Source organism: Chaetodon trifascialis, chromosome 10 (assembly GCF_039877785.1).
Source record: "Chaetodon trifascialis isolate fChaTrf1 chromosome 10, fChaTrf1.hap1, whole genome shotgun sequence".
In the NCBI taxonomy this organism is placed as follows: Eukaryota; Metazoa; Chordata; class Actinopteri; order Chaetodontiformes; family Chaetodontidae; genus Chaetodon; species Chaetodon trifascialis.
Genome location: NC_092065.1, coordinates 20,753,763 through 20,777,644, shown reverse-complemented (window position 1 = coordinate 20,777,644; position 23,882 = coordinate 20,753,763). Strand labels below are relative to the sequence as shown.

General features: G+C 43.6%; 1 protein-coding gene across 3 annotated transcripts in view; it reads left to right on the top strand.

Moving 5' to 3' along the window:
• Positions 1–23,882, top strand: part of ppfibp2b (PPFIA binding protein 2b) — a 78,550-nt gene that overhangs the window by 41,471 nt on the left and 13,197 nt on the right. For 2 of the 3 annotated variants that reach the window (XM_070971952.1, XM_070971953.1), the window contains exons 5-15: positions 2,148–2,261; positions 9,663–9,812; positions 17,422–17,649; positions 18,660–18,752; positions 21,388–21,499; positions 22,761–22,822; positions 22,925–23,000; positions 23,132–23,214; positions 23,368–23,435; positions 23,557–23,622; positions 23,720–23,780. In XM_070971952.1, the coding sequence (XP_070828053.1) occupies positions 2,148–2,261; positions 9,663–9,812; positions 17,422–17,649; positions 18,660–18,752; positions 21,388–21,499; positions 22,761–22,822; positions 22,925–23,000; positions 23,132–23,214; positions 23,368–23,435; positions 23,557–23,622; positions 23,720–23,780 (1,113 nt within the window). Of the gene's footprint in view, positions 1–2,147; positions 2,262–9,662; positions 9,813–17,421; positions 17,650–18,659; positions 18,753–19,713; positions 19,843–21,387; positions 21,500–21,683; positions 21,717–22,760; positions 22,823–22,924; positions 23,001–23,131; positions 23,215–23,367; positions 23,436–23,556; positions 23,623–23,719; positions 23,781–23,882 lie in introns of all 3 variants that reach the window. The other variant, XM_070971950.1, reaches the window with a different exon arrangement.

Sequence of the window (23,882 nt, the reverse complement as noted above, 5' to 3'; positions counted from 1 at the left end):
CATTTTAGGGTGCAGACTGAGGATAGGGTTACAGGTTAGGTAAGGTTAGGTTAGGTACAGGGTTAGGAATAGGCAAATAGTGGTTAGGGTTAGGGTTAGGGTAAGGCTCCAGGAAATGAATGTAAGTCTATGTAATGTCCCCACAAGTGATATACTGTAAACACAACGTGTGTGTGTGTGTGTGTGTGTGTGTGTGTGTGTGTGTGTGTGTGTGTGTGTGTGTGTGTGTGTGTGTGTGTGTGTGTGTGTGTGTGTGTGAGCCTGTGTGAGCCTGTGTGTGTGTCCTATTTACAACTGAGATAATGCACGACCAGTAAGTTGCATCAGTTTCTTCTGATACTGCTCACGTCCACAGTTAGTTTCACTGAACTTTAAAGGTCATCGGTTGCTATAAGCTGACTCTGATCCTCGTGGCCGTGAAGCCTAAACTGTCCCTGATTCAATTCCCGTGACCAACCCACACTTCCTGTCACTCTCTACTGTCACGTTTCAAAATAAAAGCCAAAAATGGCACAAACAGCAGACTTTTGTCATCGGAATCGGGATTCTAGCTTGCTTGTGTTCATTTGGATATAATTATTTGAATCCCCGCTTTGAGTGAATGAGCCGGGGATTTGTCTGGAAGGATTGCTGCCACACTGGAAAACAGCTTAGTTTCTAGACTTTAATCCCACTACTTTAGATATTTCGTGTTATTTCATAACAAAACATGCACAGACACTTTGAAACTGCCTGAGCATGTGTTCACTGACGACTTTTCCAGCACCTATCAACACGGGCGCTTGTGTGGTAAAGCAGAAGATTACATATCTCTGTACTGTATGATGTCAGCGGGCTCTCTCTGCTCTTAGATCACTTTAATAGCTGGTTCATACAGCTGTGATCTTCTTGACATTCCTCCCACTGAAATCACAGTTTTCAAACTGCTCCTCAGGCTCTCTTCACCCGTCTGCAGGGGTGCGTTTGTTTTCTCCTCTCAGTAAGGTTAAATAATGAGTTCAAACGCCTGTCGGAACAGCTCTGCTTCATAAAGTTGTTATAAATTCCATATCTCATTTCTCACCACCGGTACTCACACATTCACACACACACACACGCCTACTTGTTCCACATTCCTCCTCTGAGACCCGCTGCGATTGGTTGATACACAAGGTGACTGGGACAGGAGATTTAACTGGCTGCTGACAGGTTGCACTCTTCCAAGTTCTTTGCTTTACTTTCTCTTCACCTGCTTGTCCTTCAGGTGTCGTCTTGCTTCAGCGTGTCAGTGTGTCTTTGTTAGCATACACACACACTCTGTGTTTAGTTGCTAACTTCCCCATAGCCTAGCAGGGAACTTTCACCTGCATTTGTGTGTGTAGCTCAGCGGCGGAGCACAGAGGAGGTAAGAGTTTATAGTCATATCAAAGCCTTGTCTTAATAATGGTTTAGAACATTTGTCAGGAAGTCAAATGCATGTTTTAAGTGCTAAACCACACAGGATCTGTGATGTAAATCATTCAGATACGCGTTCATTCATTTACTCAGCTGTTCATGGTTCACCTAGTGATTGCTAGGAAGCGCAGGCTACCGGATCATTCACTCGTCCCCCGGCTAGTCCTTGTTTTCTTTGTGCTCTGGGGTTTGATACACGATGAGCCAGAAACTTTGCAGGAGATTCTTTATTGCCAGAGCGCCGAGAGACAGGACGTGGCTGCAGGGCGAAAACCGGGGAAGCTGAAGTGACAGAGAAACAGCTGCTGTCAGAGGGATTTGGCAGAGTTGGGGAGAACAGGAGAATTGTAGTGTGTGATGTTTGGCAGGAGGTGAGTGTGTTGTCAGGGAGATTATTGTAAATGTGCAACACATTCCTGAGTGACAGACTGCTGAGTAAATGTGTGTTGTTATGGAGTTGAGGTATGCAAGGATGAATGCGTGTCTGTGTGGGGAGTGAAAGAAGATAAAGAGGCCTGATGTGGGTATGAAGTGGATTTTTTATTTCTTAGTGTTTACCAGCAAAAAAGTCATTGCCACTATGGGTATGTGTGCAATATGTGTATGTATGCACCATTGTTTGTGCATTATTTCCATGTTTCTCAGCTTTTCCTGCGTCTGGTCCAGCCAGCTCAGCATGTGCGCTAATAGACAACGAACGTGTCGCCCTTTAGGTGAGCGTTCTGACTGACCAGGTGGAGGCGCAGGGAGAGAAGATCAGAGACCTGGAAAGTTCTCTGGAGGAACACCGGCAGAAACTGGCCTCCACAGAGGAAATGCTGCAGCAGGTAATGCACACGCGCGCGCGCACACACACGCACACACGTAAAAACAACAAAAAAAAAGAAAGTAATCAGTATCTGTGACAGAAGGCTGTAAACTCTGTTGACTTAAACAAACAATTACAATATGTTATAGGCTCTTCTGAAAAGTGTGAGATAACCCATGAGTCTCCAGGTGGCTGCTCCTGCTACTTCATTATGTGTTGGAAGGCGTTTTCAGTGTGGCGCTCTGGCTTCATGCTCTCTGATTAATAGTGTCCTGAGGAGACCAGAACACACTGTATGTGTCCCTTAGGTCTAACAAAACACATGGAATTTCGTTCCTCGTTAAGCATTTGTAAAGCTGTTTTTTTTTTTTTTTTTTACTTTATTAAGGTGGCATGTTGCTCTTAATGTATGTATGTATGTACTGAACATGTGTCAAGCCACTGATCTTAAGTAACAGCATTAATGGCATTAGCACATTAGCATGATTAATTGTGCGAGTGGTCAAACAGGACATAGACATTAGAGGATCAGTGGAATCAAGTAAGCTGGTCCTGTAAATGAGTAAATAAAGGAGCGGCACAGGGTGTCATTCAGAGAGTTCCAGCCTGACTTTATACTGTTGACTTCCTGTGACTCATCACCTCTTCAGTTATGTGTGGGTAGTAGATTTTACAGGCCAAAGCTTGACATTACACTGTGTTTCTTTAGTCGGTACTGGATTAGACAAAGTTTACTTATAAAACAAACAGAGTTTGATGGTGACCTTTGGATCAAGGACTGTGGACTGCTCTGCAGCCACTGTTGTTTCCTACGCTGTCAGTTTAAAGCACCGTTATTGCCTTTGTATGACAGCGGCCTAAAATATTCTGTTTTTAGTTTGGTCAGTTGTTATTAGCCCCAAAGTAAAAAGTTCCACTTGAGACGAGAGAAGACAGAGATTTTCTTCAATCAGAGCAAAGAAATAAAACATTCCTGATGAGGATACAGCAGCTTGATAGGTGAGGCAAACTGAAATGAGAAACGTCTGAAGGCTCCTGTGTGTTCATCTGTCGTAGGTCAACACCCCTCTACAACTGTAGGTCAGCCCTGCTGTAGACTACAGGACACACCTTTGCCTAATTGCCTGCAGGAAGCAGTGTGAAACACAAATGGCGCATTTCCATTACACAGTTCCAGCTCTACTCGACTCCGTTCTACTCTACTCTACTTGGTTTGGTTGAGTTTCCATTACAATTGAGTACTTCATAGTACCTCCTCAACGTAGGCGGGGTCATCATACCACGGCTGCGCGAAACTGCCATGACGTCAATTTGTACGCGACGCAAACAGAGCCGACAAACAATGGAGGACATCGAGGCGATGTTGTATTTGCTGCTTGGTTTGTGGCTTTTTAGTTTGGAACTCATCGACGGAACACGGTGATATTTTACGAGCAGCCATTTCTCTCGAGTGAGAATAAAGAATAAAGTCAGCGGTTGCTGTTGCCCGGCGTTACAATGGAGGGGGCGGGATTGTTTTTCCGGTGTTGGACGTCACAGACCAGAGACGACACTCTCCGGCCGATCAGTGGCCGACAGGCTGTTGACGTCACACATATAGTATCGCTTCTACTCGCTTGGAACCTCGCCAGAGCAGGTACTAAAAATAGTATTGGGTACCAGGTACGATCCCTAATGGAAACACAAAACAACCGGGTAGAGTAGAGTCGAGCCGCGCTAGTGGAAATGTGGCATAAGTGTCTTCAAGTTGTTCCCTTGTTTTTGTTTTTTTTTTAAACATGACGTAATTAATCCAGCAAACTCATGAGCTCTGCCAGGCTGGACACAACAAGACCACAGCTCTGTGCATCACAGAATCCACCCTCTGTTTCGACTCCACAACGGCCTCTTTGTCCTCTTCATTGTCAGGCTTGAGGATAAAAAGGCCACAGCCTCAAAATAAATACCCCACAAGGGCTGTGACGTTTATCATCTTTATCCAGCTTGCTTTTTACAATCCACTAATTGATGCTGTCTGCATGGAATAAAGAGAGGTTACAGAACAAGCTGCAGGAATCTTCTGTTTTCTAGGGAGTGGAGGTCTGCTCTGTTTTTCTGTCAGTTGCAGAGGATAAACAGAATTTGTACCGAGCTGTTGAAAAATGGAGGCACTTTGCTAACAAAAGGGTCAAGTCTTGCAACCACAGTTGTTTTCACAGGGTGCATGTAGATCTCCACCTGCCACTGCACCTGATCTCCTTTACAATCCCTCATGACCTGTGTAGGTCTGGAGGTTTGATTGGATTCAGCTGCACTGATCTACAGCTGTTGCCCCCGTTTGTGTGTGTGTGTGTGTGTAACACTGTCCCATTCCGCAGTTAATGACCGCTGGTCAACGCTAATGTGATGCGGGATGTTTGCTGAGATGGAGGAAGGTGTGGATAAAGATAACCCTGTCTGGGTTTGTGTGTGTGCTTTGCTGTATTGTGTTGCCTTTTTCAGTATTTATCATCTTCTCAATATATAATTAAAAGGTAAGGTTGAAGGATTTAAAAGGTGACAACACGTCTGTGACAGGATGTCCTTCATCTGTGCCGCTTTCTTTAGTGTGTGTTTGAGTGAGAGAAGAGGAGAAAAAGAGACAGCCATTTAACATTATTTGTCAGTGCTGCAGGGCTGCTACTTGCTGTGGGAACCACAACTAATCTAATAAGAAATAGTCCTTAGTCAGCATGCGCGCACACACACACACACACACACACACACACACACACACACACACACACACATGCACGCATGCACGCACACAGTACAGTGTTCTCATGCTAGAGGGAATCCACCCACACATGTAGTCATACTGTGACTACGTGTCCTACTGTGCCTTTATTTAGACACAGAAATGGCTCAGTACAGTCATTTCTGTGTCTAAGTGCTGGGAATATGGTGTATACACATGCACACACACACACACACACACACACACACACACACACACACACACACACACACATGCACACACACAAAGCTTCAGTCAAGGGTCGTTGTCTTTCTGGATGTCTTCATAGATAAAATTAATCGACTCTGCATCAATCCCTAAATTTAGTCAGTTCTCATTAGCATTAAGCGTCTGCACTGTACCTTCCTTTAACTCACTAACAGCCGTTTTCAGTCTGCATTACTTCACTATGGTGCGACAGTTTTGTTTGAAATGGTTTTGACCAGACATGCAGCCATCAGGATGCCCCAAATTGGGAGCATTTTAAGAAATGACCACATATACAACATCTATGATGATCTTAGCCTTCTGCTCGGCCTCAGTTTGAAGTGTCTTTGAAGGCAGTGGAGCACCAAAGTGGCTTAATGTCCCTTGTTTTTTGGACATCTCTCACAGTAGGTTACTTCATCTTGCGTGTAGACGAGAAACATGTATTGATGACCAATGACAGACGCTGCCGTCTTCTTCTCCTGCTGGGTTTTATGGTAGTCTGCATCCAGAAATGTTGCATTACAGCCATCTGCTGGATGTGCAAGCTGTCTACAAAGTCCACTGAAAGCGACCCCTTCATGACATTGTCCATTATACAGGTGCTGGTCATAAAATTAGAATATCATGGAAAAGTTGATATTTTTCAGTAATTCCATTCAAAAAGTGAAACTTGTATAATGTATACATTCATTTCACACAGACCGACATATTTCAAGTATTTACTTCTTTTAATATTGATGATTATACCTGACAACTAATGAAAACCCCCAATTGAGTATCTCAGAAAATTAGAATATTGTGGAAAAGGTCAATATTGAAGATATCTGGTGCCACACTCTAATCAGCTAATTAACTCAAAACACCTGCAAAGGCCTTTAAATGGTCTCTCAGTCTAGTTCTGTAAGCTACACAATCATGGGGAAGACTGCTGACCTGACAGTTGTCCAAAAGATGATCATTGACACCTTGCACAAGGAGGGCAAGTCCCAAAAGGTCATTGCTAAAGAGGCTGGATGTTCACAGAGCTCTGTGTCCAAGCACATTAGTAGAAAGGCAAAGGGAAGGAAAAGATGTGGTAGAAAAAAGTGTACAAGCAATAGGGATAACCGCACCCTGGAGAGGATAGTGAGACAAAACCCATTCAAAACTGCGGGGGAGATTCACAAAGAGTGGACTGCAGATGGAGTCAGTGCTTCAAGAACCACCACTCACAGACGTATGCAAGACATGGGTTTCAGCTGTCGCATTCCTTGTGTCAAGCCACTCTTGAACAAGAGACAGCGTCAGAAGCGTCTCACCTGGGCTAAAGACAAAAAGGACTGGACTGCTGCTGAGTGGTCCAAAGTCATGTTCTCGGATGAAAGTAAATTTTGCATGTCCTTTGGTAATCAAGGTCCCAGAGTCTGGAGGAAGAGAGGAGAGGCACAGAATCCACGTTGCCTGAGGTCGAGTGTCAAGTTTCCACAGTCAGTGATGGTTTGGGTTGCCATGTCATCTGCTGGTGTTGGTCCACTGTGTTTCCTTAGGTCCAAGGTCAATGCAGCTGTCTATCAGGAAGTTTTGGAGCACTTCATGCTTCCTGCTGCTGACCAACTTTATGGAGATGCAGATTTCATTTTTCAACAGGACTTGGCACCTGCTCACAGTGCCAAAGCTACCAGTACCTGGTTTAAGGACCATGGTATCCCTGTTCTTGATTGGCCAGCAAACTCCCCTGACCTTAACCCCATAGAAAATCTATGGGGTATTGTGAAGAGGAAGGTGCGAGATGCCAGACTCAACAACGCAGAAAGCAACCTGGGCTCTCATAACACCTGAGCAGTGCCACAGCCTGATCGACTCCATGCCACGCCGCATTGCTGCAGTAATTCAGGCAAAAGGAGCCCCAACTAAGTATTGAGTGCTGTACATGCTCATACTTTTCATGTTTATACTTTTCAGTTCAACATTTTTAGAAATCCTTTTTTTGTATCAGTCTTAAGTGATATTCTAGTTTTCTGAGATACTGAAATTCGGATTTTCATTAGTTGTTAGTTTAAAATCATCAAAATTAAAGAACTAAACATTTGAAATATATCAGTCTGTGTGTAATGAATGAATATAATATACAAGTTTCACTTTTTGAATGGAATTACTGAAATAAATCAACTTTTCCATGATATTCTAATTTTATGACCAGCATCTGTATAGCCCAGACCTGCACAACTGGACGTTGCATTTGTTTGTTTTATGTCATGCACGTGTGCCTGCAGGCCAGTTATGTGCAACCCTGTGCATGAAAGGCTTTGCTTAGAATTTTTTGACATTAACAGTTGGTCAATTGATTACATGCAATTTGAACGGTGTTGCACGTAGTGACAAGCGGCTCAGAGCTTTACTGTTTCAGTGCAGTCTCACTACTGTTGGACTCCATCAGATGGCTCAGAGCAGGAGTGCTAATGTTGCTCTGTGTCTGCTGGATGTGTAGATAGGCAGCTGTCTAGTAACATATTTCATTACTGTGTTTACACCTGTTGCCCTTGTTAATAGACATGGTGCATCCCAGGTTAAAGGACACAGTGGGTTTGGTATCCAGATACAGATCACATGTTGATGCCAGGTCGAAATGAGGTGTCAGCATATAGTGCGTAAATGGAGGGCACATTTTCTAAGACTGGGTGTCTTTCAAATTGTGGAGGATTCATTTTGAAATGACGATCTTGGGATTTTTAGAACTGCAAGTCCAGATCTGAGTTCTGTTGTGTAACTGTGTCGTGTTTAACACTGTTGAGTTTTGGAGATGAGTGCAGCCTCTTTAAAGAGATCTATAAATGCTGTAGAGAGGATGATAATTTGTCACATGCTGCTCTTCATAACTAAAGGAAAGCAAATGTCAGACAGCTGAGCTTTAGGCCACAACCGCACAGTTCTGATAAATTACTTCTAAAGACTGTGGCTTATCCGGCTGTAAGTGACACTGGTGTTAGATTGCAAAGTGACAGTCAGCTGCCATAACTAAGCAGATTTTCAGTGTGTGTGTGCTGTGTGTTTGTGTGGTGTGTCTGCGTGTGCGGCTGCTGAGCTGGAGTGATTATGGGGTTTTAACTGTCTGGCTGTGGCGTTGACAGAATTTGTTTACCATGTGATCGTTTCATTTGGACGCTATGGCGTCCCTGCATGGTCAAACAGAGTTGACTCTAACGTGTTAAACAAGGCATCCACATGTCCTTAAGAGGAAAAAGAAAGGTCATAAAATATTCATCAGCACGTCAGTAAAGCATAAGTATGTATAAGTATTCAATTATATTTATACGAATGGCTGTGTGAGTTGGTTGGTCGTTTCAAACTGAAATATCTGAACAACTATTTGATGGACCGCCATCAGCTTTTCCACAGACGTTCATTGTGCTCAATGTCTTTCATGATCCTCTGATTTTTTCAGTCGAACACTACCTGCTCAACACCAGCACGTCTGTCATTTTGAGCATTGCAGCATACTCATGTTAGCATTTAGCTCAACGCATTGCTGTGTGCTTGCAGCCTCACAGAGCTGCTTGTGTGGCTGTAGACTGTTATTGTTGATTAAAGTTGTGTTGCACGACATCATGGTTGCATCAAGTGTGGGCTAGCATGCGTTCTTTTGATATAACAGAAGAGTTGATGTCTCTTTTAAGGAGCCATGTCCTTAATTTTGTGGTGTTCTTCAGATCACGTAATTCTCATTGGCTGCATTCATAATAGAAATATTTGTTGCTTGTTTTGATTTTACTCTGTCTCCAAAATCATCCCCAAATTGCACTATTGCACAAGTGGTGTGTAAAGTTACAGTACATCCCTGTCTATCTGCTAATGACTCATAAAGTCATCATTTTCTCAAGACCTGGCTCATCCAATCAGTTGGCAAACAGTTTGCAGGCTCGTTTGTGTAAGATGGTGGATGTCAGAGGCTTAAACAACAATCCAAGGCAACTTAAGGTCGAGTTTAGAGAAGGGGAAGTGGGATTAGCAGTAGTTAAGATGAGGAAACGAAAACAACACATACACACATAGTTGGCCAAGAGATGTGTGTTTTGTGTGAGTCAGAGGAAAAAACACACTTCTTCATGTCCCGTTGTCAGCGCACACTCTGTCCGTTTCTCTTTTAGACACACTTTCTTTTGCTCTGTCCCATGCCAAAGAAGCACAGAGATGTATTAATAGAGTCCCTAGCTCGGCTGTGTGTGTGTGAGTGTGTATATTTAGCTTTGTGGGGTCTGGGCCCCCCGGCCTAGCCTGCTCTGTTAGTGTGGGAAGAACATTATGCGGAGTGGAGGAGCAGACCGACTTCTCACTGGATCGATCTCAGATATCTGTGCGTGTTTGACGTCTTTAGTAGAAGCAGCTCCTGTACTGTTTTCATCTAACTTCAAGTGTGTGTGTGTGTGTGTGTGTGTGTGTGTGTGTGTGTGTGTGTGTGTGTGTGTGTGTGTTACCCAGGAGCTGATGAGCAGGACCTCTCTGGAGACTCAGAAGCTGGATCTGATGGACGAGGTGTCCTACCTCAAACTGAAGCTGGTCAGCATGGAGGAGACACAGACCAACGCACACTCACAAGATCCTGCGGATACAGAGCAGAACAAAGCCGAGGTATGGAAAGTCATGGAAAATCATGGAAAGGATCTGAAATGCTGATTGTGTTTAAGTTGCTGTGTGGGGTGATAGAAATGACATGTTAGAAATTTTGTCGCTTTGGTCCAGACTGAAATATCTCACCAGCTATTGGATGGATCCTCAGGAAGTTTGGATGACATGAAATGACTTTGTTCATCACATACCTTAACTTTTTATCAACTATCATCAGCAGGTCAAAAGTTTAATACTTTGATTCATAAGCCAGCAGTGCTATAGTGCTAATTAGCAAATCTAGTAAACATCATACCTGCTAAACAACAGCATGTTGGCATTGTCATTGTAAGCATGTTAGCACGCTGATGTTAGCATTTATCTTACAGCCTCACAGAGTCGCTACCGTACTGTGTTATGTAAGTGTATGAGTAGGATTTTAGGTGGGTAATAATCACATAGTAAACTGGGTAAGGATGGGTTAAGCCTCTGCTATGTCTCTGCTAGTTTTCTTCAGTGTCACATGTAAAAGAGTCAAACATCAAAACGTGCTTTAGTCTTTGCTCCTGTGGTCCTGAGTGGGGACAACAATGGCACTGGCACTGTTAGGTCTAGTGGTTTAGTCTCCACCAGGACCTCATGTGGTGCCTTGGATGATGTTACCCCACAAAAAAGCATAACTTTAAAAGATGATGCAGATGTTTTTCCATAGTTAAACAAGCCTTATTCTATTCCAAGCATAAAATGGCACAAATGCTGAAAAAGAGCTGAAGGACAACAATCAGATTCCATCAGGGTGTATTTGGGGATGCGTGTAGGCTGCTCTTGTTACTCTTGGACCTGTTGTATAAGGACGTTTGTCAGTTGTCTCTTTTCATTGTTTTCACTGTCTCTGAGCCAAAGAGAGTAGTAACAACATTCACCACTGGCTGCTGTGGTCACAGTAATCCACCACAACTCCAGCCAAAATAAATGGTTTCCCAGACACGGAACCCGTCCGATTAGGGTTTTTGAGAAGAGAGACACAGATTAAGATGACTTTTTGGTCCTCAAGATATCTATATTTTCCTGTCTTACTTGTAAATTACTGTCTTCAAGATATACTTTTTAACTTTACTCCAGCTTTGGCATGCTAACATCATCTATTTATTCCAAACAAATAAGCATTGTTACTGCTAGAGTGAAACGCATCACTTCCTGTTTGGCAGAGGATATTTCTTCCATGAAGGAGCTACAAGACACAGATTATCCAACAAATGTTGCACGTTGATGCAGAAATATGCATAGGTTTATTTGAAAAGTGCCAGTTTAGTGACTTCTATATGACTTGATGTATTGAAATACATGGAACAAATTACCTTTAAATCTTATTTGTGTGAACTCACCTGTTGTCTGGTGGCAGATAATGAGTCTGACTGTGTCAGAAAGTAGAAAAAGTAGAACAAAGGAAGCTAAATTGCTTCATTCTCCCATAAAATTTGTTGTGCCTGGTACTTTTTAACTAAACATGAGTCCTATTACAAAGAAATAAATCCCAAATTTTCCCTAAAATCAATTTAAGCATAAATGGGTACCCCAATGATTTAGCATCACAGCTAAAAAAAAAAAAAAGCAATGCAGCAGACCCAGAAGTAATGCACTCTTCTTCAGTGTCAAAACTTGTGCAGCTATGTTACCCACAGTGCAACCTGACCACCAACACAAGGGCCGTTTCTCAATACCAAGTACGCCAAGTTCGGACTTACCAACTTGGCAGTTCTGACTTAGCAAGTTCGACTTGGGAGTACAGCCTCTCCAGGACGGGAGGACGCAGGACCGTCATTCTGCAATTGGGACAGCAGCGTACTTGATGACGTTAGCAGGACAACACATCTCCGAAAACTTTGGAGCAAATTTTAAACTATGCGCTAAGTTTTTATATCCACTTTCTCACATAAAATAATCTTAAAACCACATTCCGTACTACTAAAACAGCAGTATTTCGAAACTTGTAACTTATAGTTGTGAGTCCTCTCCTCCGGCATTGTTGCTACGAAATGCATTCTGGGATACGTGGTTGCCCCAAGTCCGCACAAGTCACCATCCGATGCATCCTCGATAAAATGGGAGGGGCAAGAACACATCCGGGTATTTGAGTGTACTTTTGAATTGGAACAGTACTTGGAGTCAGAGTGACGACATTTCTCAAGTACACAAGAACACAAGTACAGAGAAGAACGCATATTGAGAAACGGCCAAGGATTGGAGATTTGAGTGTGTTATGCTAGCAGTGGCTAATTTAGCCTCAAGCCTCTCGCCTCCAGCATCGGTAATGGTCAGGCTGCGGAGGTGTGTTAAGATCATTTCTTTCTACCTCCACACTCCTCAAATTTGATGCTGACTCAAAAAAAAAAATAGCTGAAACTTAATTCACTGTTTAAACAGGTTTAACCCCTTTCGTTCTTTGTTACACCAGTAACCTAGAAGCTCTGTTGTTGGCTCCCATTTCCAAAACTGACATCTAAAGTTGCTACAGTTGGTTGTTTTTCAGGTTTTTTTTTCACACTGAAGCAGTCAAAACAAGTCCTACACATTGGGCTTTCCCACAGCTCTTTGCCAGCACAAAGTGAAAATCATCCAGTAATATCCAAACTCTAATCAGTTGATGAAGAGCACCATATCGCAATCAGATCTGTCGCCCAGTTAATAAACAGACAAACAGTGAAAACATGCCCCACATCCAGCCTCAGTGGCTGGGGTTCTAGTGAAATGTGTCTGGATGAGATTCAAGCTCCAGCGTTGAGGCTCTGAAACAAGCCAGAACACATCAAACGGTCGCTCCAGACAGTTTCAACAACACCCTGCAGACAGCCTGCCAGACAGACAGCTGACACCAAACTATAAAGTCGATGCAGAAAAAAAAATACATCTTACTAAATAGCATGTAGACATTAAGGGTGTTGAATAGAGTCTCATGTCCCATAAAACACAGTACTGTCTTTACTTTAAAGGCCCTGAAAAGATATTTAATCAGCTTCTTGCTATAAGTGGTGGCTATTTTCTGTTTCTCAGTAGGACAAAGTGATGTCACTCACAACCACCTATCAGAATTTAGCAACACTTGAATCAAGTCTGATGTGTCAATCGCCCAGTTTGTTTATGTTGACACTAAATTAGACCTAATCAAACCACACCCACACAGGTTGGATTAAGCAGATTAGCTGAGTTTCTGAGTGTATAACCCTTAATAGATACATTTTAAAGTGTCACTCTAAAGTTCAGCACTGCTTGATTTGGCAACACGTGTAACAGCACTAACTACAGCAAAAAAGAAATGTTTATGTTTCTCACTGATGAGCACACACACACACACACACACACACACACACTAGAGCTGTCAATATGACTTTCGAATCTTCCTTCTAAAAAAAAAACCACATATATTCGAACCGAAAAGAGAGAAAACCAGTACAGCTAGAGACAGACTGCCTCCATATTATTCCAGTATAAACGTCTTTTAAAAACCTACACTTTTCAAAATAAGAGTAGGATCATTTCCTCTACTTTGTTGAATTATGCTCGTTTCATCTTGACGTTGTGTACAGTTTCCAGTTGGTGCAGGTGTCCACGTGTCCTGGAAGATGTCAATGTTCTGGACAGACATCTGATTATGGACCCTATTTTCTCATGTTTTTGTGTCCAAGTGACTGCACTGCAGCCGGCAGCCACAAAACACGCTGCGATGTAATCCCTCCGCGCCTTTGCATGCCTTCAACGTACGTCCACTAAAAGTGTTTGTTTCTGCCGCTAACAGGCTCAGATTGTTAGAATTTCTGTCTGGCAAGAATATGGAGAGGGTTGCTTCAGAGACACCCTCTTGTTAAAGAGTAGGGTCAGTTTTGTTTAACCAGAAAAAGCTGTTCTGTCGCTCTGGCCAAAGCCACCAGACTACATTCGCAGAAACAGTCATTCATCATTGCAAAACACACTTCATTCAAACGCGACTAAAACAAAATAAAACTCACCAAAACCTTTTTCGTCTTTTCACTGTTCCCACAAACATCACTAACTCTGGTTTGGTTGAAGTAAATAAACTCTTTGGGAGAGGTGACTATATTCACATCTAAATCAGGATTTTTTTTTTTTTTTTTTAACTGGTATTATGACGAGAGCGATTTAAACATGTCAGACCTGCAGATTTTCAACGTCATTCAGTGCACGTTTTACAATTTTACAATTTTAATCTAAATTCAAATTTAACTTATTCATTGACACCCGAACATACATGCACATATACATACTCAGATGCACACGACACCCACGCCTAGTTGAGCAGTCTTTGCTTGTCTCCACTTTTTTCTTTGTGTAGGCATTCATTGTGGCTGCTGCTCCCCACTGGCACCACAAGATACTGAAGCTGCTCTTGTGGTTTAGCTCAATCACTGTGTATATGTGTGTGTGTGTGTGTGTGTGTGTGTGTGTGTGTGTGTGTGTGTGTGTGTGTGGCTATCACAAGGAATCCAGCACCCAGGGCCATGCTTTGATTGAATAAACAGGATCCAGCATTTTTGACACGCAGAGGCCCATGTTCTGCACACACACATGGATGGAGCCTGATAAGCATCAGCGGAAGTAGACAGAAAGGGAGAGGCGGTGAGGAGAGGGCACGACAAGAGAGAGAGCACCGAGGGCGGAGAGAAAAGGAAGAGAGGGCACAAGAGGGACAAGATGAGAGACGGTGACGGACAGATGGAAAGATAAGAAATGACAGGATGTGCTGTGGAAATATTGTTTTCTGTCCTGCGAGGCCCACACACAAAGTGAACATGCGGGACATTCACACTACAAATCCTGCAGGATGAAGTGTGATCTGACTCTCCTGGCGACATTTTCTGCCTCTGCAAAGCTCACATGAAACGAGATTCTGAACTCAGCAAAAAGCAAAGTTCCCTTAGCAGCTGATTTCAGACGCTTTTCGGCAGGAAAGGCGCATTTAAAAATAAACTGGCATTGAGTAAGAGCCTTAAATGTATTGACTTCAGTGTCCTCAAACAGTGCCCAAATTCTAATAAACTGGAATTATCCTTAAAGAAGACGTCTACAGTCATGCTAGCACCTTTGTGAGACTCCTGCTGGTGCTTTAACCGAAATGCTAATGTCAGCATGCTAACATGCTGATGCTAAGTAGCTATGATGTTTACCATTTTTACAATCTGAGTTTGGTGTGTTGGCATGCTAACACTTGCTAATTAGCACTAGACACAAAGAAAAAGTAATGAAATTTGCAGGTATTTCATTAAAAAATGGATTTGGCTGATCTTGACGGAATGATGGCACAATTCACACAAAACCACAGATGTCAACCTCATGATGCCGCCAGATGAAAGGTCAGGAGATCATTGACGTCAGTAGGCTTCATTCTACATATGTCTACACACCGTCTCATGGTAATACATCCGATATCTGTTGAGGCATTTCGGTCTGGACCGTAGCGGTGGACTGACCAAACACTGTCTTTCACGGTTGTCTGTTGGAGAGTATTCCTTCTGTCAGGTGAGAGAAGTGTTGTCCATGAACACTTTGGTCAGACTGTGACAAGCATTAAATAATCACGTGCCAGGCTGAAGGGCACTTCAACAGAGGTTTGCTGAGGAAAGAAAAAGCAGCACTCATGCATTTCAGCTGGTTCAGGGATCACAAGGCTGCTCCTCTGAGCTTCAGGCTCCACCAGCTAAATCCTGACACCGGTCCTGCCTCTGTGGTGTCTAACTGAGCTCTTTTAACGTTGACAAGTAGACGCTGAGTTGATGTAGTAACGAGATACTGTACAGTATTTGTACAGTACAAATGGACACACAACCAGATCCAACACATCCGATGTGCAGCGGCGGTGTTTTGCTTTGGTAACGTTACAGTTGCAACTGACACCGGCTTAGATTTTTGTCAGCAAAGCGTGTGCGTGTGTGTGGTTAGAAACAGCTGCGAGGCTCCGGTCGGCTGGCGGGAGGAATGGCTGGCATCCACTCTGAGCATTCCTGAGGGCCAATCACTTTCACCTCAGGAAACCACCCCAGCACAAAGTCACTGCTGTCTGATTGCAGCAGCTTTTCAGGAACAGGGTTTTGAAATTGATCATCAGGACTTTTTTGTGTTTGTTTGTTTGTTTGTTGTATCGGGCTGCGGTCAGACCTCACGGACATTCTCTGACCATAGATGTGATGGAGCCCTCCATTTATATAACAGTAATGAAAAAGCTGCTCTTGCGTCGACCCAAACGTCTGATGCTGTTCCTCTCTGTCTGCACTTCCTCGGTCTTCTCTTCCTGTCTTGCTCTGCTGGTCTAAATTCTGAGTCACGGTCCTGTTTCAGGGTGGGGCCGTTAGCGGAGCGTTAAGAGCCCGTAATTGTCCACTGAAAGACAGATCACGTCAGTGGGTGTACTTTAGGATATAAATTTGCTGGGCTTTATGACAAAGTGAAATGTATTGATTGAAACAACGCAGCAGGAGGCGCATGCGGCTGCCTGCTGGCTTTTTTCCCTGTGAGAAATGTTGTGATACACAGTAAAAGCTGTGGGATGTGAGTGGGGTGATAAAACAAAGAGCACATGATGTGTAGTTAAAACGACCCAGACCATCACCTGTGTTCCATGGGAGCACATCTAGGAGCATAGCATATTCATTTTGCGGTCACAGGTTTTGGAGCTGTGGACTGTATGCTGCATGCCGAGCTTAAATTCATAATAAACTTTATTTCAGAGACGGGATACCTCTGGGAAACACAGTGTAGAGAGCCTTTTACAGCCTGACTAATGTTGGATTTTTGAGGCTGATACTGATAATGACATTTTGACCTGTGCACTTTTGGTCTATTACATAAACACACAACGTAAACAAAAACAATATTACTGTAATGCTAACATGAGCAGGTACAGATATATATCTGTGATGAGACAACGTCGGCCGACGTATCACAGTTGTTTTATTTTTTTGCTCTATAAATAAAAACAGACTTGATGGGACACGACGATCAACCCTCTCCTCAAGAGCGCAGTTATTCCAAAGAGCGTGATCCAGCCCTGACCCACGGCCCCCTTTTCAGATGACGGAAAGCGTCTGCTGTCCCAGCTCCACTGGGTTGTCCACTTTGTGCAGTGACCCCAGAATAACCTGAAACTAAACACATTGCTCTCGTCCCGTCAGTCCTCACATGGCACCAAAAGAGAAGTGGGGCAGAAACACTTGTCCTGTGTGTGTTAGTGTGACTTCAGTTGTATGATTTTACACGTATCTGTTGCTCCCACTATTTCAACAATGAGGCTCAACGCCTCGCCTGCATCTGTCACACGCTCTCACGGCCCAAACACTGAATCATTTCATACAAGGAGGATAAAATAGTTCCTACTGTTTGTATTTATGGTATATGCTGTTCAGATGTTTTGTGGGTTTTTGAGCTTTTTCTTCCTCAGTATGGAAACAGATACGGAAACAGGCATTCCCAAATACTGACTAGATGAACAGATCGTGTAAGTTCATGTCTGTCTCTCCTCTCCTCACGACTCATTTTCATTCCTCCCTCTTTTTCTTCTCTTCATCACACCAATTTATCCCTTCCGCTGCCCTTCATTTGTCCTCCATTGCTCCTGCCCTCCCAGTGTGTGGTAAATTTCATCAGTGAGCTCCAGGAGCAGATGTGCAAGTTTCAGGAGGAGATCAGCACTCGTATCCAGGAGAAACGGGCCCTGGAGGAGAGGGAGGCCCGGCAGGGGGAGCCCAGAGGCGGCCAAGCCGAGGGCCGCGACCCTCGGGTCGGGTCAGCCGGCTCAGACCTGAGCCCGTCTGGCTCTGACGCCTGGATGCGCAATGGAGGACAGACTGTGCACGTAGGGAGACTTGATGGATGAACTCATCTTCCCCTCCTCCCCCATCATTTCTTCTCTTCCTCTCCTCCCCCTTTTTAACCAGTCCACACACCACCCGGTATATGGAAATTTCCACCGAATCAAACTAACAGTCTCTCTTGTAGTGTGTCTGTGTGTGCACTGCAGGATGTTGGGGGTCACGCTCTGCCCTGGTTCTTACAGATCAGTCTCCAGATTTAGAGCCTTTTCATTGGATTTCCAAATACTTCCATACATTTGAGGGGTCATTAAGGTCGGTAACATATGGTCAAATAAGAAACCCTACACATAATATGGGCCACTGTAATTGTTTGCTAGCAGTACACGCTAACTCCTCAAGGATTTGAAGAATTTGGAAAAACATATCACAGCCCCATCTAGATTTTGCCTTTAGAAGTTCTTTCCAATCAGGTTTTTTGACCAGGCGTTGTGTCTTTATTTGATTTGTTGTGGTTTGCTTGCATGACACTGGTTCCTCCCTCTACTAACAAAGTTTACATCTGTCTGTTTCCTCCTACACTGACCAGGTGGATGGGTCATGTAACTGTTCCTGTAATAATATGAAACGCTATACAAGGTTTCCCTCGCACAGTGGCACTGTGCGGCTGGCAGACGTGCAGCCTGGACAGCTTTCAGTCTTGTTCTGGGTCCTCTGGTTCATCCTTTTCCTGGTTGTCGATAACTGCACGCTGTGGTATCTGTTTCAGGAGGATCGTGTTTCCTATATTAACCACTGTGCTGTCCAGCCCTGAAGACCTTTATAACTGCACTGAATGTCAAACCTGATGTTTGAACACCCTCCCCTTTAAATATTGGCATGTGGACAGTTCAGTAAAGTTGTTGATTCTGACTGTTTATGTAATTTTTCAGAATTTTGAGATAAATTCTGCACAAGTAGGTGAACTCGCCTGCATGACCGTTTGCTCTGCTGAATGTGGCTTCGAAAAAAGACATGTGAAGTAAAAGGTGCTGTGTTTTGTTTTCTCCTGCAGGATTTGCTGCTAGAAGTGAAGCAGCTGAAGAGCAGGGTGGAGGAGCTGGAGGGAGAGAAGGGCCAATATGAGAGGAAGCTAAGAGGCACCAAGGTACTTGTTAAGATAAGATACGATTGTGAAAGCAACATGTCGCACACAAACCTGACATCTCTATGATCAATAGCTTCATATTTAGCTTTTTGCAGCAACCAGGATTGTGAAACGTCATGTATCACACAAACCTGGTTTCTGTAGTCAGGATAGGGGATTAGAGGAACGCCTCCAAGCTAGATTCCTCCAGGAAAAAGACAATCTTGTTGACCATATGTACGTGTAAGTGGATTTCTAATCTGCTCTTTCCAAATGTGAATATGTTGTTGTGCATGTGGAGCAGCTGTAAAAAAAAAAAAAAGGGAAAAATCATTACAAAAGCCTCATATTGAGAATAATTCCAGCAAAGACTGATCTGAGGACTGGAAGATTAAAGTGGCATTAAGTCATTTATGGCTAACAACCCGCTTGACTCACCTATTGATTTAACCTCTTGAACTTCTGATTGAGTCTTTATTTCCATTAAAGGTCAAAACAAACACCTTTGTAGCTGTATGTATTTATTCTTTATCTACGTCACATTTTTATTGTGCGTACACTGAACCAAGTGTTTCCCATGAGTCAGCCTGATGCAGGAAATTAGAATGAATCAGTGTGAAATTAAAATAGGGCTTAATGAGTCTGAGCATGTTGTTGTGGTTGCACAGCATGACTTTATGATGGATGAGCAGAGTTTAAGAGGTTAATGTCTTCTGACTAAAAAAAAAGCACCTCCCTCCTAACATTGTTTGTCATTGGTTGATTTGAAGGTGGTCAAACTGCCGTTGCTTTGTGCTCACAGTGCTTCCTTCCTCCTCTCCCTCCTTCACTCTGTATCCGTATCCCCTCTTCTTCTTCTCTATTAACCCCTCTCTGCGACTTGCCCTCTTCTCTTTTTTCCCGCTCTCCTTTTCTTTCTCCTCTCCTCATCTCTAAATCGCCCCCCATCATTACCCTCTTCCTGTGTCTCTGCTCTCTCTAGCTCTCCATCTCTTACTCTCTCCATGTGTGTTACCAGTCGCTCATGACCCAGCTGTCCAGCCTCAAGCTGACTGTGGAGCACACACAGCTGGAGAAGCAGCACTGGGAGGAGCGCTGGCGCAGCGCACAGGTGCCTCCTCTTCCTCCTTCTCTTCCTCCTCTTTTGCCTCTTGCTCTTGTTGCTCGTTGACTCACTTCTCTGTGTTTGCTCCTTTCCTCTGATTAATCCTTTTGCTAATACTTGGCCTCCCTCTGTCCTCCCTTTTCTGCCACCTCCCCACCTGTCGTCTCCTTTTGCACTTCCACCTCCCCCTCTTCTTCCTAATTGACTTGTTTTCTGCTTGCAGCTCCTCTTTTCTTCCTCCTCCTGATCCTCCATGTTTTTGTCTTGTTTGTCTTGTGATCTTTCATTGAAAATCACAAATACTCAAGTGGGAAGAAATGTGACAAAAAAACTTATATAGTAAGAAATTCAGATTTTGACAAGAACAAGGCGTCTGTGCTCATGTGTCAGTGAGCAGAGGTAACAAAAAGGAAACTCCATCCTCTGCTTCTGACTGTCTTCCCCTCTCTGTCTTTTCATTTGCATGGATAAGTAAATCGATATGATTGTCGTGTGTAGGCATCAGTCGTGTGTGATCTCAGGTTAGATAATTATCGCTCCCTCGTTCTGAGTCAGCGCCTAAAGCTGCACAGTCGGCAGTGAAGTGTGGCCACTGATAGGTCAAAGAGTAGCAGACCTAACCCTCAGCTTTGCAGCTACTGATGAAAAAACATTAAATGGGAACGTGCAGGAAACATTTCAAACTAATGGCCACACCATAACTCTTCTTCCTTTCAGTTATTTTGCACCTCAGCCCATCTCACTTCTCTATTGTGCATCTATTGTGGGCCTTGAGGCTTCCTTGGCTAATAGGCTTTTATTGTGAGGCAGCTGCAGGAGGTGTTAAGTTTGCATTTATAGCGTGCCAGCATTGTAAACAAGTCTGTGCACACACCTGTTTTATGACACCTGTTGCCTGCAACTGCCAATCTTCAGCATCTTTGTCCCTATTATGTCTTTCTTTTTTCTTCAACTCAGATGAGGTTGTCAAAAAGCACACCAAGCCCCATGTTTACTTTAAAGTAGGCGCAAGTAAAATCTTAAAGAGTGCACATGTGTGGTAAACAACCGGAATCGAACTACGGGCATTGTGGCACCAAAAACACATTCTTTAAGTCCTCTGTCATGTGCTTCAGTGGAAGTGATGAGAAATGGAAGAAAATGTTCTCAGACACTGGTGCAAGTGTGATCAAGCCTGTAGCTGTTAGTCAGGAGGCAGTCAGGTTGGTCATGTGAAGACTTATCAATGGCGCATTTATAGAGATGTGAACTGATGTTGGACAGCATGGAGCCCTTCAGGGATGGTGGGTCCAGTGACACACTTGGACTCTCAATAAGCTGTCGTTTTTAATTAAAATACTCTAAGTTGCTCTTTTCGGAGGAGTGTCTTCCTCTCGGTAGCTCCCTCAGCGCTGCCATGAGACTTCAACGTGTAAACAACGTACAGCAGACCTGAGAAAAAACTCTCGATGCTGCAAGTCTAGTTGCCTTAAACTCCTTCCAACAGCTAGATGTGTGGTGACCCGGAAGACCGACACGATTCACAGACATGTACTCTGCCTTCCTCCACAGGCAGAAATCTCAGAGCTACAGCAGCTCCTGGCCTCCAAAGACGCTGAGATCGAGTGCCTGCAGACCCAGCTGCTGGCCAGAGGCAGCACAGCCAATGACAACGCAGAAAGAGGTACACTCAACTGACAGTCTGACCAATCACTTTAGATCCACATCTGTCAATGTGTACGTGTGCGTGAGAGCCAGCGATATGCATGTGTGTCAGCTCCGATTACTGTAACATCTAATCAACATGTCCTTCTCTCCTCTGCTGGATACGTGACTTGTTTCTGACTCTCTGCCGCCCTCTGCTGTAGAGGAGGTGTATGTCAAGCAGCTGATTAACAAATGTAAGGCATGGTGTGCTTTTGCTGTGCGTCGAATTTTCAACCACACTCTGCCTGGACAGCCACTTGACAACAACTTGATTCTTCTGTTTTTGTTATGATGTGTAACTGTTCACTCAGTATATCTCAACAAATCTGAAGCAGCAAGCTTCAGTCATTTCAGTCTGAATCAGGCGTCCAGCAGCAGGGTGTTTGGTTTGAGATTTGGACCACAGCCGAGCTTCAGTCTGTGTTGGTCATAGTAAATGTTCCAGCTTCATTAAACCAAAGTGCTGTTCGGCTCTATATCCTTTCAAACCTTCTGACGTCTAATGTGTCAGTTATTAGCTTGAGTCTCTTTGGGTTTGCCTGCAAAAAGCCAGATAATTTAAAGAGATAATCCAGCAATTTAATACTGCACTTCCATAAGAAGTTGGGCTACTCACCAATACGGCAAGAAAGAATAGTCAAAATTGATGCAGCATAAGCCAAGACGTCGTGAAACACTGGTTCCTACATTTCCCAGAATGCAACAAACAGCATCTTTTTGGTAGATCCTCCCTGCCTGATAAATAGCAATGGTATCTTTTCTAAATTGTAGTCTCCAGCCCTAGCTGAGATAACCCTGATGACATCACTATGACATAATCTGGGTTATTCTTGCAGACAAAGCCGCAGAGGACATTATGCAGCTGTAATCGCAGGCTGTGTAGTACCAGTAAATTGGTGGAGTTCTCTTTTAAGACACATCTGTTTGAAAGGCTGTGGAACAACATGAGGTCTGTGTGTTTGTACTGTGTTGCTTGCATGTCTTTAAAAAGGTCATTTTGGGAATAGCTCTTGTTTGTCATTGGTATTGTTGTTGGCTGCAGTGTTTGTCCCAGGTGATAGTATATGGTGACACTGTCGCTGTCAGTGGCTATTCGTTTTGCTTGTTTATTCATATTAGCATGGCTGTCCTGTGTGTCGCCAGCATCGCGTCAGACACCCGTTATGTCCTGAATTCACAAGACACGAGGTGACTGTGAGTCCAAAATAACATTTAAATGCCTCGTTTTTCTTCGTTAGACCAGGAATACCAGAGGTTGAAGGTGGGGATGGAGTCTCTGTTAGCTTCAAATGATGAGAAGGTAAATGAAACCTGCTTTTTACACACTCCCACTATGTTCTGATGAAAAACAAAGCGCCCAGTGGTTTTACTTGATTCACAAAATGTGTCCTGCTGATAACAGGATCGACGTATAGAGGAGCTGACCGTTCTGCTGGGCCAGTACAGAAAGATGAGGGAAGTCATGGCCCTCACACAGGGTAACAATTACATCCTTTTCTTCCCTGTAATATGAGTTTTCTGCAACATCAGCAGCACTATACAAGGTACCTTCTGTTATGGCCTTCCTATTGTTTGTAATGGTGTTGTGCTTTGTGTTTTCACCATCCAGGGAGTAGTGAAGAGGAGCTGAGTGGCAGTTTAAGACTCAGAGCCATCACGCACAAAGCGCACTCTGACCTCCTCAGGTCAGAGGTAAGATGATCAAATATATAACCGTCTAACAGTGCAATTTTGTAATGCGTGCATCATCTCACAGTGTTCATCCCCTGAAGAATAATTGGCCCAAAAATGCACTCTGATATATACAAAACGGGAAAACCCAAATAACATTTTTTGTGTGCGTAGATGTCATCAAGAGGGTCTTCTCCACTGATGTTATCCTCCTCTCCTTATCAGAGAGAACTGGACTCTAGGTATGAAGTCCCAAAATACACACCGACACACACACACTCACACATACACACACACACACACACACACACACACACACACACTTTATTATTGATCTTATCTCTTGTGTGACGTTTGTTGTAGCATCCAGAACTCTATGGACACATCCCTGGTGTCCACTGCAGATACAAGCTTCTTAAATGGATCGTGGTTAGTAGAAGATCTCAGTGTCCAAAAATTAAATGTTGCCTTCACTCAACTCAATGGCAGTCATCATAGGCATGATATGGTTTCTGTTTTTTTCCAGGCATCGGCGCAGGTTGCTGTCCAGCAGTCTTGAAGAGCTGCAGAGTGGCTCCTTACAAAAGGTTCGTATATATATATTTTCTATGCATATAAAATCACTAATTTACTACCATATTATCTTTAATAATTAGATTTTTCTGTATAGCACTTCACAACAGCAAAAG